This window comes from Oncorhynchus masou, chromosome 3 (assembly GCF_036934945.1).
Source record: "Oncorhynchus masou masou isolate Uvic2021 chromosome 3, UVic_Omas_1.1, whole genome shotgun sequence".
NCBI lineage: Eukaryota > Metazoa > Chordata > Actinopteri > Salmoniformes > Salmonidae > Oncorhynchus > Oncorhynchus masou.
The window spans coordinates 45,708,104-45,722,896 of NC_088214.1; the positions used below are offsets into that span (position 1 = coordinate 45,708,104).

General features: G+C 42.4%; 1 protein-coding gene across 3 annotated transcripts in view; it reads left to right on the plus strand.

The window, feature by feature from the left end:
* ankhb (ANKH inorganic pyrophosphate transport regulator b) overlaps positions 1–14,793 on the plus strand; it is a 112,627-nt gene that overhangs the window by 13,526 nt on the left and 84,308 nt on the right. For 2 of the 3 annotated variants that reach the window (XM_064942588.1, XM_064942597.1), the window contains one exon: positions 10,753–10,969. In XM_064942588.1, coding sequence (XP_064798660.1) covers positions 10,753–10,969 — 217 coding nt within the window. Of the gene's footprint in view, positions 1–10,338; positions 10,623–10,752; positions 10,970–14,793 lie in introns of those variants that run through there. The other variant, XM_064942606.1, reaches the window with a different exon arrangement.

Here is a 14,793-nt window from a genome sequence, read left to right on the forward strand (position 1 = left end):
ACAATGTACATATGTTTTTCAACCACTATTACGGATGAATGATAAAAACCATAATGGAAAGATTTGCTAAAAATAGTCTCACAATAAGCCTTTATTGCCTTGATGGACTGGTTTTTCTTGTTGATCTTAATTGGTTCAGTTGTGCAATACATCGCTGAGAGTATTATAGTGTCAAATGTCACCTTGTCTATGCTCCTGTTATATAAAAAAGCTGTCTTTCAGTCTATGGGCTGTTTTCTTCACTTTGGGATGAACTTGTCTTATTCATAGTTGGAAGGAGTCTGCACCTCGCGTGTCCTGTGAAGAGGTGTAGCAGTAATTATCATCACAATAACATCTTGTCTCTTACACCCATCACCATATCCCAAAATACAACATCCTAATTGGACACCTAGCAACCACTGACGTTATAGTTCATATTGATTAAACTCTCAGATGAGAACAGCTGCTTTGTAATTTGATAGAAATGGTGACTATACTCCCTTTGCTTTGGGCACAGACTGGTTGAGTCAACATTGTTTCCACATTTCAATGAAATTACGTTGAACAATGTGGAATAGACGTTGAATTTGTGTCTCTGGCCAGCCGGTTTTAATTTGTTTTAGTGAACGGTGTTCACTCTCTGTATTCAATTTGCTCACTCTAGGGAAAGTGTTCATGTTTGTTTATCAGCAAGTCAGTACTAAATAGATTGGGCTCAGGTTACACCTTTTTCCCCACCTGTAGTCATTTTGCTTCGCCGCTGCTAAATTGTTTCTGCCACTCAAAATAAATAAATACGTTTTTTTTGTTGCCGATGTTTGCTCTGAGTTACATACAAGTTACATATTTTCCTGAAATGAACTTGTTCACAATTTTCCAATTCATCCATTAATACAGAGCATTCAGAAAGTTCAGACCCCTTCACCTTTTTGTTATGTTATTATTTTGTTATGTTACAGCCTTAATCTAAAATGTATTTATCCTCATCAATCTAGACACAATATCCCATAATGAAAAAGCAAAAACAGGTATTCAGACATTTTTGCAGATTTACTAAAAATACAAAACTGAAATATCACATTTAAATAAGTATTCAGATCCTTTGCTCAGTACATTGTTGAAGCACCTTTGGCAGCGATTACAGCCTCAAGTCTTTTTGGGTATGACACTACAAGCTTGGCACACTTGTATTTGGGGAGTTTCTCCTATTTTCTGCAGATCCACTCAAGCTCTGTCAGGTTGGATGGGGAGCATCGCTGCACAACTATTTTCAGGTCTCTCCAGAGATGTTCGATCACATTCGCTTTGGCTGGGCCACCCATGGACATGCAGTCTTGTTCGAAGGTGAACCTTCATCCTGAGCGCTCTGGTTTCTGTACTTTCCACCGTTCATCTGTCCCTTGATCCTTACTCGTCTCCCAGTGCCTGCAGCTGATAAACAACGCCACCACCACAGTTTTCCTCCAGATGTAACTCTTGGCATTCAGGCCAAAGAGTTCAATCTTGGTTTCGTCAGACCAGAGAATCTTGTTTCTCATGATCTGAGAGTCCTTTAGGGGCCTTTTAATTAAAAATTAAAACTAATTTCACTACGTGGATGGCGATATCAAGTAGTATGCCAAATAACCTTAATCATAGTTGCAGTTACTACAGGCCCACAGACGACTTCCAAGTGAACCATCTTTTTCATTAAACAATCAGTTGACATTACTAAACTGTCAATGAAATACAGTAAGCACAACAACCAACATGCTTAACAGTCTTGAAGGACCAGAATAAGGAAATTCTTATTAGAATATGCTACCAACTCTGCCTCCCTTGACTCCTATCCCAGGGTAGAACACCAATCATCACTATTGCGATTTTGTCATGGTTCTGCCATTAGGTCACTATACATTCAAACCACTGTAAATTCACATCGTGCTACTTCCTCTGTCTTTGCCAGTTGTCTTGAAAAGAGAAGTCACTCCATGACTTGAGATATTTCTGAAACAATGACATTGCATTTAATAGGGGGCACAACATACTTTACAAGAATAAAAAGAGGAACAGGATGTGTGGGGGGGAGGGGGGGCAATACCTACAACAGTATAAAAACAAACCATCAGTTTTAGCAATTCTACCTCTCATCAACTTAAAAAAACTAGATGTTTTGTGACTCTCGAAGCTCTGCTTGAGTTGTTTTACAAACATCCAGGTTGTAACGTGTGAACCTGCAGACTTTAGGCATTTATAAAGGCTGTGAGTTATGAGCTGTTATAAATGCTTGGCCTGTCTAATGTACTATGGAGCGTTTAAGGACACTTTAAGTGCATTCATAATGCATTTTAAATAGTTGACTCATAGAAGGTGTGGAAAAAGTAGGGCCAGCAGGCTAAATTGTTCCAACACATGAAGGAGAGCAGGGTATGTTGATCCCTTTTTTACATACAGCATCTCTACGTCAAGGGAAATATACTTCTTTCAAACAAGATCTACATATATTACCGGATGTTGTGTACTGTATCCCTGGAAATAATCAGAATTCATGTAAAATTAACAGTTTTCAAACAGCTTGTCCAACTTGAGCATAGGGACAGGGTAAGTTGAGCCGCCTTGAGGTAAGTGCGTAATGGTGACAGTGGGTGGTGGTGTGGTATATTGTTTATCTTTACTGTATGCCTATATTCAGATTTAGATATCTCTGATCAATATCACTTACCTTTCCATTTGTTGACCAGTTGTTTGGGACATTGTTGTTTCGATGTGCCAATTCGTAAGCAGGTTCTCTGCATTTGAGACTACTATAAGCCTATGAAAATGATCTGTGAGTTTCTTGATATATTTGGCAAGCTCAGACTCCATATCATCAGATAAGACCTTATGTATTTCTGCTATCATAGCCTCTCTCTTGCACAGGAACATCCCACATGATAAAATACTACAATTTGCTGTAGAATACTACAATACTTAATATAGAATTAGGTAGTAAACAGTCTTATGGCTTGGGGTATAAGCTGTTAAGGAGTGTGATGGCCATTTTTAAGTTTGTGCTTTTCTAAATAACCAATTTCTGTGTTCTATTCATGTGGTTTTCTAATAACCAATTTCTGTGTTCATACAAGTGACGGATTGAACAAATCCTCACTATCAGTATCTGCAATTTGGCAGTACACCCACAACCTTGTTTAGAGAAAGGGATATCTCAGTTTCAAGGTCTCAGCTTTGAGAGAAGAAGCACGGTGAGGTATTGGTGACCCGGTATTGGTCGGTCACATGAATGAAGCAAACTTATACGATGAATAAGCTAAATCCGTCAAATATAACCTGTCTGTATATAAGAGAACTAACAGGACTGCCCAAGGTGTAGCTCCTGATCAACATCTACTTAGTGCCTTGAGTTTTCTTTAACCTTTATTTTACTAGGCAAGTCAGTCTTATTTACAATGATGGCCTAGGAAACTGCCTTGTTCAGGGGCAGAACGACAGATTTTTACCTTGTCAGCTTGGGGATTCAATCTTGCAACCTTCCGGTTACAAGTCCAACGCTCTAAACACTACCTGCCGAGTTGGTTGGATCCTCTCCAGCGCACTGATAATAAACATTATTAAGATTATAAAGGTTATTTTAACATTGAGTGTCTCTGTGTAGAATTTCCACGACAATTTGGCATCAACGAACAGGATGATTGATTCTGCCTAGTGCATAGCAAGTAACGACGAGAATTGTTGAAGATGCACATGGGGTAATAAGGGAGATTACCGTGTGTGTTTGGGAATAGTACTAGTGGATGTGAAAATTATGTGATTGTGAGATATGACATATTAAGCTGATTGGAAATTATTACTAATTTGGATAATAACCTGATTGATATAAATGTGGATATTAAGCTGATTGACATTTCGATAACGAGATTGAAATATGGGATAATAAGCTGATTGAAAATTAGATAATAAGAGATTTTGCTATAACTTACTGAGTGAATTAGAGAGCTGTCAGGGGACTAGCTGCAGTGTGAATGTGAGCTGAGTTTTCCAGTTCTGTGTGAGCTGAGTTTTCCTCTTCTGTAACAGTATCCACCACCACCCATCATAGTCTGGAAGTAGTAGCACAAGAGTTATTGAGCACGAGATGTTTTATATGTATTTCAATACAAGATCACATGGCGAACAGAGGGATTGAGCATTGGGACTGATATTAAATTAGAGGCCGCCATCTGGTGTTTGGTTAGAGATAAGCTTCCTGTGGAACAATAGATAACCGCTCACTAAACAAAAGACAGACTGTAAGGGACACAGTTGGGACATTTGGGACAGAGGTATGAATAATAATGGTAAGAGATGTTTTTGACAATTAGTAATTATTATGACTCAATAGTTTGGGTAGCACCAGTAATTTAAGTAAGAATGTAATCTAAAACACTGATCTGTGTCCATTACGTGGAACTGTGTCCAGAATATGTAGCTCCAAGTAAAAGTTTAGGTACAGACTATTGAGTTGATAAGCCAGCACCAACTTTTTGAATGGTTCTGTGTCTCTCCCTTTGAGGGGCTTTGACAGGAGCCTTTTGTACCTCGACTTGGCGCTCTGGTACCACTTGCCAATGCGGTAGCAGAGAGAACAGTCTATGATTTGGGTGACCGGAGTCTTTGACCATTTTTGTGGCCTTCCTCTGACACCTCCTAGTATAGAGGTCCTGAATAGCAGGAAGCTTGGCCGCAGTGATGTACTGGGCCGTACACACTTCCCTCTCTAGGGCCTTACGGTCAGATGCCGAGCAGTTGCCATACCAGGTGATGCAACCGGTCAGGATGCTCTCGATGGTGCAGCTGTAGAACGTTCAGTCTTCTGATGTTGGTGTTGTCGTGCCTTCTTCACAACTGTCTTGGTGTGTTTGGACCATGATAGTTTGTTGGGGATGTGGACACCAAGGAGCTTGAAACTCTCGACCCGCTCCACTACAGCCACGTCAATGTGACCAGACCTCTGACCTCCTCCCTATAGCCTATCGTTGTCTGTGATCCGGCCTACAGGAGGGGACTAAGCACGAGGGACCCTCAGAGACGGCCTACAGGGAGTAGGTGAGGGCCCTCGGAGTGTGGTGTCAGGAAAATAACCTCACACTCAACGTCAACAAAACAAAGGAGATGATTGTGGACTTCAGGAAACAGCAGAGGGAGCACCCCCCTATCCACATCGATGGGACAGTAGTGGAGAGGGTAGTAAGTTTTAAGTTCCTCGGCGTACATATCACGGACAAACTGAATTGGTCCACCCACACAGACAGCATCGCGAAGAAGGTGCAGCAGCAGCGCCTCTTCAACCTCAGGAGGCTGAAGAAATTCGGCTTGTCAACAAAAGCATACACAAACGTCTACAGATGCACAATTGAGAGCATCCTGTCGGGCTGTATCACCGCCTGGTACGGCAACTGCTCCGCCTACAACCGTAATGCTCTCCAGAGGGTAGTGAGGTCTGCACAACGCATCACTGGAGGCAAACTACCTTCCCTTCAGGACACCTACACCACCCAATGTCACAAGAAGGTCATAAAGATCGCCAAAGTCGAGGATTGGTAGGATGGTCTGTTTTACAAGGGTATTTTTGGCAGCATGAGTGAAGGATGCTTTGTTGCGAAATAGGAAGCCAATTCTAGATTTAACTTTGGATTGGAGATATTTGATATGGGTCTGGAAGGAGAGTTTATAGTCTAACCAGACACCTAAGTATTTGTAGTTGTTCACGTATTCTAAGTCAGAGCCGTCCAGAGTAGTGATGTTGGACAGGCGAGCAGGTGCGGGTAGCGATCGGTTGAAGAGCATGCATTTAGTTTTACTTGTATTTAAGAGCAATTGCAAGCCACGGAAGGAGAGTTGTATGGCATTGAAGCTTGCCTGGAGGGTTGTTAACACAGTGTCCAAAGAAGGGCCAGAAGTATACAGAATGGTGTCGTCTGCGTAGAGGTGGATCAGAGACTCACCAGCAGCAAGAGAGACCTCATTGATGTATACAGAGAAGAGTCGGTCCAAGAATTGAACCTTGTGGCACCCTCATAGAGACTGCCAGAGGTCCCGACAGCAGAGCGCCCGAGAGTGGGAGAGGAAGTAAACGTGACAGCACGACGGTCCTGAGGACCAGGAGCGGGCGGGTCGCTTTTGCTGAGGCGTGGGAACCTGTAGAGCCACCTGATGCGTGAGAACCTGTAGAACCAGCTGAAGCATGGTAGCCTGACGAGCCAGCTGGGACGATGTCGACCAGAGGGACAATCCCGAGGACCAGGAGTGGGCCGGTCGCTTCTGCTGAGGCGCGGGAGCCTGACGAGCCGGCTGAGGCACGTGAGCCTGATGAAGCACGGGAGCCGGCCGAGCCATCACCGGTTGCTTCAGCAGCGGCACTTGGAAGAGATCCCTGTTGCTTCCCCTTGGTGAGGCGTTATTCTGTAACGTGTATGCTGGGAGTCGGGAAGCAAGTACAGAGAGTGACTCATTTAATAAATAAACGAACATGGGACAAAACAAGAAACACAAAGCGTACAGACATGAAACAGGAACAGTCAATAACGCCTGGGGAAAGAACCAAAGGGAGTGACAGATAAAAGGGAGGTGATGGAGTCCAGGTGAGTGTCACGAGGCGCAGGTGAGCGTAACGATGGTGGCAGGTGTGCGTAATGATGAGACACCTGGCGACGTCGAGTGCCAGAGAGGGGGAGGGGGAGTAAACGTGACAATTATATTCTTACTATAACACGTACTGTATGTGTGTTGACTGTGATCGAGTAGGTTTGTCTTGTCTGTTTAATGAACAAAATAAGGAACTGTTGATTTTATTCATTTGGACATAATTCAACTCAAAATATGTCATTCTGTTGTTTTGAAAATACATTTTAATCGACGTATGTTTCTTAGGTCCTGCCTGAACAAATTAATCATGGACTTCTTTTTGATTGTGTATATTCAATGGATTTATTCAAATAGACGCCCACCCACATCTGCACACCACTATTACCACTCCTCACCGGCATGCCCGCATGCACATGAGAGGTATAACATGCATATGCAGGCAAGAATGTGATAAAAAAATGGGCCTGTTTGTTAGTGGGTAATATAGACATAGCCCCATTTGTTTTGTGGTGTGTAGTCTGTCTCATTTCAACACTTTACATTTCGGACTGGATTGAGCCCCCTCTAACCCTGCAGAGGTAGACTTTATGGGAAATGTTCATGTGCTTATTAAACTCAAAAACATTGATTGGTTCTGATCTTAGTGTCACAACTCAGTCTCTACATCTGTAACCTGTTGATACTGATGTACAAGTAAAGAGTGTGAGTGACAGGGTGGTTTTGACTTGACCTGAAAACAAAGAGATGTTTGGGCCAGAATCAGAAGAATGCTAATATTTGTCAGCAAGAGTTTTAAGAAAAGCATGGGAAATAAACAGCCAAGGAAAAAATTCAATCTCTGGTCCCATTTAACATGCAATGTACATACATGATAGCGGCATAGAAATTGTAAATTAAATATACTTGTACATCTGAGGGTTCAAATCAAATGGTCCAATTATATTTAAAAGAAACAAGCTACTATATAGTGTATTTGCAAAGAATCCCTTTAATCCATTTCAAACATTTTAGCCTCACCTCTACTACTTCGTCGTAGCTCTGAGTTAGTCATGGTGGGGGATTTCAATACCTTGGTAACTGAAGCCTGTGGAATGCCTACTAATTCTGGTTTTGATATTAGGGTCTTTAGTTCTGGGCTGTGAGCCATGAAAGACATATATTGTTCACTCAGAGACAGGTAGATGACGGAGCTTCTAATCCTGCAACAAAAACAAAACTGTCATTGTCTGAACTAGATTGCTTCCCCTGAAAAAGGCATCAATAGTGTGGTGCATTACAACACTTGATAGTACCTGATATCTTTCAGCAAACAGACCGACAGCAATATACTATAAACCTATACTGTACCTGTAATCTTAGCCTATATGAGCTTTGAAAACTGATAGTTGGCCACTGTAACATACTGTATGTGATGGAATTCTGATTAATTTCTGCTGCACCTTATGCAATACAGTTAAAGAATGGGCCATAATGGGGTCTAGTACTACAAGCTTGTAGTAGTTGATCTGCTGCAATTATAAGCATGTTAAAGGGTAAGTAGCATAAACATAACCATATGCAACATATTGTCACGTTGGTATGAATGAGTCGTGAGACAGGCGCAGGAATGTGGAATATTTTTTTTTATTATACCCAAATTACAGCGTGCCGTGTAAAGGCATGGGGACAAAGACCAAACAAACACTATACAATGCACAGGGTAGAAACCCAAACAAAAGAGCAAGGAGTACCTGGAATAAATAACACCGGCACACAATGATAAACACGAGACCCGTAATCATCTGCACAAAAACCAAAACACAGCACAGGTACTCACACGAACCAACGGACATTGTACCAATAACCAACAGGACACTGGTAAACCAAGGGAACACTAATACAATTACTAATCACTGGGAATAGGGGGCAGGTGTGCGTAATGAAAGTTCCGGAGGGATCCGTGACACATGGATTTGCACAAGTATACGTATCAAAAGTCCCAATGTTACACCTCAATTTACGTAAGACTGAACAGAAAAAGAAATTGCAGGGTGTGACGCAATATGGAGAACTCAGCAAGCCAGCCTATTCTCTATAATGTAAACTCCAACGGAAATAACTTCAAATTAAACCAAATTGTTTGCACTCATGACTACTCGTTTCAATTAAATTTTTAGCCAACTTTTCAGCCAACTTACAAGCCAATTATTGTTACAAATCAGCTTGCAATGTGCCTTGCCTGAGCTAACTAGCCTGCTAATGTTAGCCCTACTAGCCTGCTAACGTTAGCCCTACCAACCTGCTAACGTTAGCAATGTATGATTCAGCCAGTTGCTATCAACACCTAGCTCACAGATACATACAAGTAAATCAAATATTTGGAAATACATAACGCCATTTAACCAGTTTTCAATTTTTTTTTACTGGTATATGCAGTTATCTTAGCCAGCAAGCCAGTTAACTAGCCTAGCTAGCCAACCAGAGAATACCACCAACTAGTTTCTTAACTGACTTGCCTAGTTAAATAAAGGTAAAATAGAAAACATGAGGGAGGAGGATGTCTTCCCTGTAATGCACAGCGTTGAGATTGCCTGCTACGACACACCGCCCCAGACCATGATGGACCCTCCACCTCCAAATCGATCCCACTACAGAGTACAGGCCTCGGTGTAATGCTCATTCCTTCGATGATAAACACGAATCCGACCATCCCCCCTAGTGAGACAAAACAGCGACTCGTCAGTGAAGAGCACTTTTTGCCAGTCCTGTCTGGTCCAGCGACGGTGGGTTTGTGCCCGTAGGCGACATTGTTGCCGGTGATGTCTGGTGAGGACCTGCCTTACAACAGGCCTACAAGCCCTCAGTCCAGCCTCTCTCAGCCTATTGCGGACAGTCTGAGCACTAATGGAGGGATTGTGCGTTCCTGGTGTAACTCAGGCAGTTGTTATTGCCATCCTGTACCTGTCCCGCAGGTGTGACATTAGGATGTACCGATCCTGCGCAGGTGTTGTTACACGTGGTCTGCCACAGCGAGGACGATCAGCTGTCCGTCCTGTCTCCCTGTTGCTCTATCACAATACGGACATTGCAATTTATTGCCCTGGCCACATCTGCAGTCCTCATGCCTCCTTGCAGCATGCCTAAGGCACGTTCACGCAGATGAGCAGGGACCCTGGGCATCTTTCTTTTTGTGTTTTTCAGAGTCAGTAGAAAGGTCTCTTTAGAGTCCTACGTTTTCATAACTGTGACCTTAATTGCCTACCATCTGTAAGCTGTCAGTGTCTTAATGACCGTTCCAGAGGTGCATGTTCATTAATTGTTTATGGTTCATTGAACAAGCATGGAAAACAGTGTTTAAACCCTTTACAGGGAAGATCTGAGAAGTAATTTGGATTTTTACGAATTATCTTTGACAGACAGGATCCTGCAAAGTGGTCTTTTCGGTAACCAGATCATGACTACAAATAAGTTACTACACTATGTTGTTACGTTTGAGTAAAAACTCATGCTTTCTATCCTTTTTAATGGTGACCATTCATTCAAGTGTCATGAGTGTGGCAGGGTCAGTCTAGCAGAAGTGTTTAATTGCTTGGAATATCTGGCCCTTATGTAAGTGACATTAATAACTGAAAACAAAAATGGCCTCCCGAGCTAGCTGTGTCACTAGAGATTCTGGGTTTGAGTCCAGGCTCTGTCGCAGCCGGCCGTGACTGGGAGGCCCATGGGTTGGCGCACAATTGGCCCAGTGTCGTCAGGGTTAGGGGAGGGTTTGGCCGGCAGGGATGTTCTTGTCCTATCGTGCACTAGCGACTACTGAGGCGGGCCCGAGCGCAGTGCATGCTGACACAGTCGCCAGGTGCACTGTGTTTCCTCCGACACATTGGTTTTGCTGGCGTCCGGGTTAAGTGGGCATTCTGTCAAGAAGCAGTGCGGCTTGGTTGGGTTGTGTTTCGGAGGACGCATGACTCTCGACCTTCGCCTCTCCCAAGTCCGTACAGGAGTTGCAACGATGGGACAAGACTGTAACTACCAATTGGATACCACAAAATCGAGGAAAAGGGGTAAAAGTTTTTTTTTTTTTTAAATGGATGCAAAGATAAATGCATCCGTCAGCACAAATAATTAATTAAAAATAATATATTCTATATTTTCTCTCAACTCCTCTATTCTCTCTATCGTCCTCTCTCACAGGCTCTGAACAGGGGTATTGCAGCGGTCAAAGAGGATGCGGTTGAGATGCTGGCAAGCTACGGCTTGGCCTACTCCCTCATGAAGTTCTTCACAGGGCCTATGAGTGACTTCAAGAACGTGGGCCTGGTGTTTGTCAACAGCAAACGCGACCGCTCCAAAGCCGTGCTGTGCATGGTCACCGCCGGGATGATAGCGCTCATCTTTCACGTTCTCATCGGTGAGCTGATTTATCAAGTTATAATAAGGCAAGACAGTTGTTCTAAGTTCATGGGGTGTATAATTAACGTTTTTACTAAATCTATATATTTTATTAGTGAAATTACCAATGAGCTGCAGGGAATCTTTCATTTTTCCATGCTTATCTCTGCTTTCCTCTGTCTTTTACTGTATTTATTTACACAACCAAATATGGCATTCTGCATCTATATTCATATTTAGCAAGCTATACAAATGTTCTTAACACTAGAACCACTGGGCCTCAAGAGATCCACCTTCAAGCTAATGAGCAGTCATTCTGTCTACAACATTCAAACAGCGTAATTAATACATTTCATATATGCTATCACAAAAATAATAATTTGTTTGTGTTTATGAAGGTAAGATTAGAATACGATTATTATAATTTTTTAATAACACAATAGCATTTTCTTTAGTTTGTTACTGTAGGACATTTGTAAAAACTAAAAACCACTTAAACCACCAACGTTCTAGTGTTCAATCAATGAACCTCTTGCGACGAGCAATCCCGTATCCGGGAGCATAATTATAGCCTCAAGCTCATTACCATAACGCAACGTTAACTATTTTTGAAAATCGCAAATTAAATGAAATAAATATATTGGCTCACATGCTTAGCCTTTTGTTAACAACACTGTCATCTCAGATTTTCAAAATATGCTTTTCAACCATAGCTACACAAGCATTTGTGTAAGAGTATTGGTAGCTAGCATAGCATTAAGCCTAGCATTCAGCAGGCAACATTTTCACAAAAACAAGAAAAGCATTCAAATAAAATCATTTACCTTTGAAGAACTTCGGATGTTTTCAATGAGGAGACTCTCAGTTAAATAGCAAATGTTCAGTTTTTCCAAAAAGATTATTTGTGTAGGAGAAATCACTCCGTTTTGTTCATCACGTTTGGCTAAGAAAAAAAAACGAAAATTCAGTCATTACAACGGCCAACTTTTTTCCAAATTAACTCCATAATATCGACAGAAACATGGCAAACGTTGTTTAGAATCAATCCTCAAGGTGTTTTTCACATATCTATTCGATGATAAATCATTCGTGGCAGTTGCCTTTCTCTTCTGAACCAAATGGAAACGTGCATGCAGTGGACATGACCCAATAATTTCGACGGAGGACACCAGGCGGACACCTGGTAAATGTAGTCTCTTATGGTCAATCTTCCAATGATATGCCAACAAATACGTCACACTGCTGCAGACACTTTGGGGAAACGACAGAAAGTGTAGGGTCATTCCTTGCGCATTCACAGCCATATAAGGAGACATTGGAACACAGCGCATTCCAAATCTGGGGCTTTTCCTGTTTGAAATTTCATCTTGGTTTCGCCTGTAGCATCAGTTCTGTGGCACTCACAGATAATATCTTTGCCGTTTTGGAAACGTCAGTGTTTTCTTTCCAAAGCTGTCAATTATATGTCAATTATATGCATAGTCAAGCATCTTTTCGTGGCAAAATATCTTGTTTAAAACGGGAACGTTTTTTTATCCAAAAATTAAAAGAGCGCCCCCTATATCGAAGAAGTTCCTTGGAGTGCCTTTTTTACAACTATGAAACAGAAAGCATATGTTTTGGAATACAGTAACAGCTTATTTTTATAACAACAAAATGTAAAAAAAATACCTCAACCACCAAGAAGCACAGTCAGCAAGAACCACAGTGATGAAAATATCAGTAGCCTTAACGTCACCATAAGTACAAATTGTGCAAAGTGTGCTGATAGTTGGCCCGTAGCATTGTCACCGGCTTGTTCGATCCAACCATGCTGTCCCTTCCTTGCTCCTGTTTCCCTTCCTTGCTCCTGTTTCCCTTCCTTGCTCCTGTTTCAAAGATTTAACTCTGTTACAGTGTTCTCTATTCAATTCTTAAAATGTTCAAGATTGTGGTGTTAGCATAGCTCTATTGTAGAGTAATACGCCACACCTACAGTGTAAAACATGATACTTGATTTAGAGTAAACTGGACTCACTTTGTTTAGTACTAACACTGTTACACTCTCAGTTTTTCTGTAGTATTACAGTAAATAATGTTCGGGATTTGTTTTAACACTGTATGGTGTAAAGCCTAATTTCCCACAGTGCCTTTTCTTTTCCAGTGAATTGTAGAGTTACCACCCGTGACTATTTGTTAGTGACAAAGACAATTTGATTTAATTCTTTCCTTTTAAAGGCATGTGGCTTTCACCAAGTGAGTGCCTAGGTGAAAGCTAACATTTAAATTACACTATGACAATACATACACTATATGACTGCTCGTCGAACATCTCATTCCTAAGTCATGGGCATTAATATGGGGGTGGTTCCCCCTTTGCTGCTATAACAGCCTGCACTCTTCTGGGAAGGCTTTCCACTAGATGTTGGAACATTGCTGCTATAACAGTCTGCACTCTTCTGAGAAGGCTTTCCACTAGATGTTGGAACATTGCTGTGGGGACATACTTCCATTCAGCCACAAGAGCATTAGTGAAGTCGGGCACTGATGTTGAGCGATTAGGCCGGGCTTGCAGTCGGCCTTCCTATTCATCCCAAAGGTGTTCGATGGGGTTGAGGTCAAGGCTTTGTGCAGGCCAGCCAAGTTCTTCCACACCGATCTCGACAAACCATTTCTGTATGGACCTTGCACCAAACTTTACAGTTGGCACTATGCATTGGGGCAGGTAGCTTTCTCCTGGCATCTGCCAAACCCAGATCCGTCCGTCAGACTGCCAGATGGTGAAGCAATATTCATCACTCCAGAGAATGTGTTTCCACTGCTCCAGAATCCAATGGCGGCAAACTTTACACCACGACAGCCAACGCTTGGCATTGCGCATGGTGGTCTTTGGCTTGTGTGTGGCTGCTCGGCCATGGAAACCCATTTCATGAGCTCCCGACGAACAGTTCTTGTGCTGAAGTTGGAACTCGGTAGTGAGTGTTGCAACCGAGGACAGACGATTTTTACGCACTTCAGCACTTGATGGTCCCGTTCTGTGAGCTTGTGTGGCCTACCTCTTCGTGGCTGAGCCATTGTTACTCCTAGACATTTCCACTTCGTACTTACAGTTGACCGGGGTAGCTCTAGCTGGGCAGAAATTTGACAAACTGACTTGTTGGAAAGGTGGCATCATATGACGGTGCCACATTGAAAGTCATTGAGCTCCTCAGTAGAGCCATGTTTGTCTATGAAGATTGCATGGCGGTGTGCTTGATTTTTATACACCTGTCAGCAACAGGTGTTGCTGAAATAGCCAAATCCACTCATTTGAGTTTTGTATACATAGTGTATATCTTAAGGCCTTACTTTGATGGCCTAGTTTCACCCTAACACAGTTATAAGAGATAGGGGGGGGCTTTACCTATAGCAGGGTCTTGTAGATGACATGGAGTCAGTGGGTTTGGCGACGAGTATGAAGCGAGTGCCAGCCAACGAGAGTGTACAGGTCGCAATGGTGGGTAGTATATGGGGCTTTGGTGACAAAACGGATTGCACTGTGATAGACTGCATCCAATTTGTTGAGTAGGGTATTGGAGGCTATTTTGTAAATGACATCGCCAAAGTCGAGGATTGGTAGGATGGTCAGTTTTACAAGGGTATGTTTGGCAGCATGAGTGAAGGATGCTTTGTTGCGAAATAGGAAGCCAATTCTAGAACTTTGGATTGGAGATGTTTGATATGGGTCTGGAAGGAGAGTTTACAATCTAACCAGACACCTAATTATTTGTAGTTGTCCACGTATTCTAAGTCAGAGCCGTCCAGAGTAGTGATGTTGGACAGGCGGGTAGGTGCGGGAAGCGATCGGTTGAAGAGCATGCATTT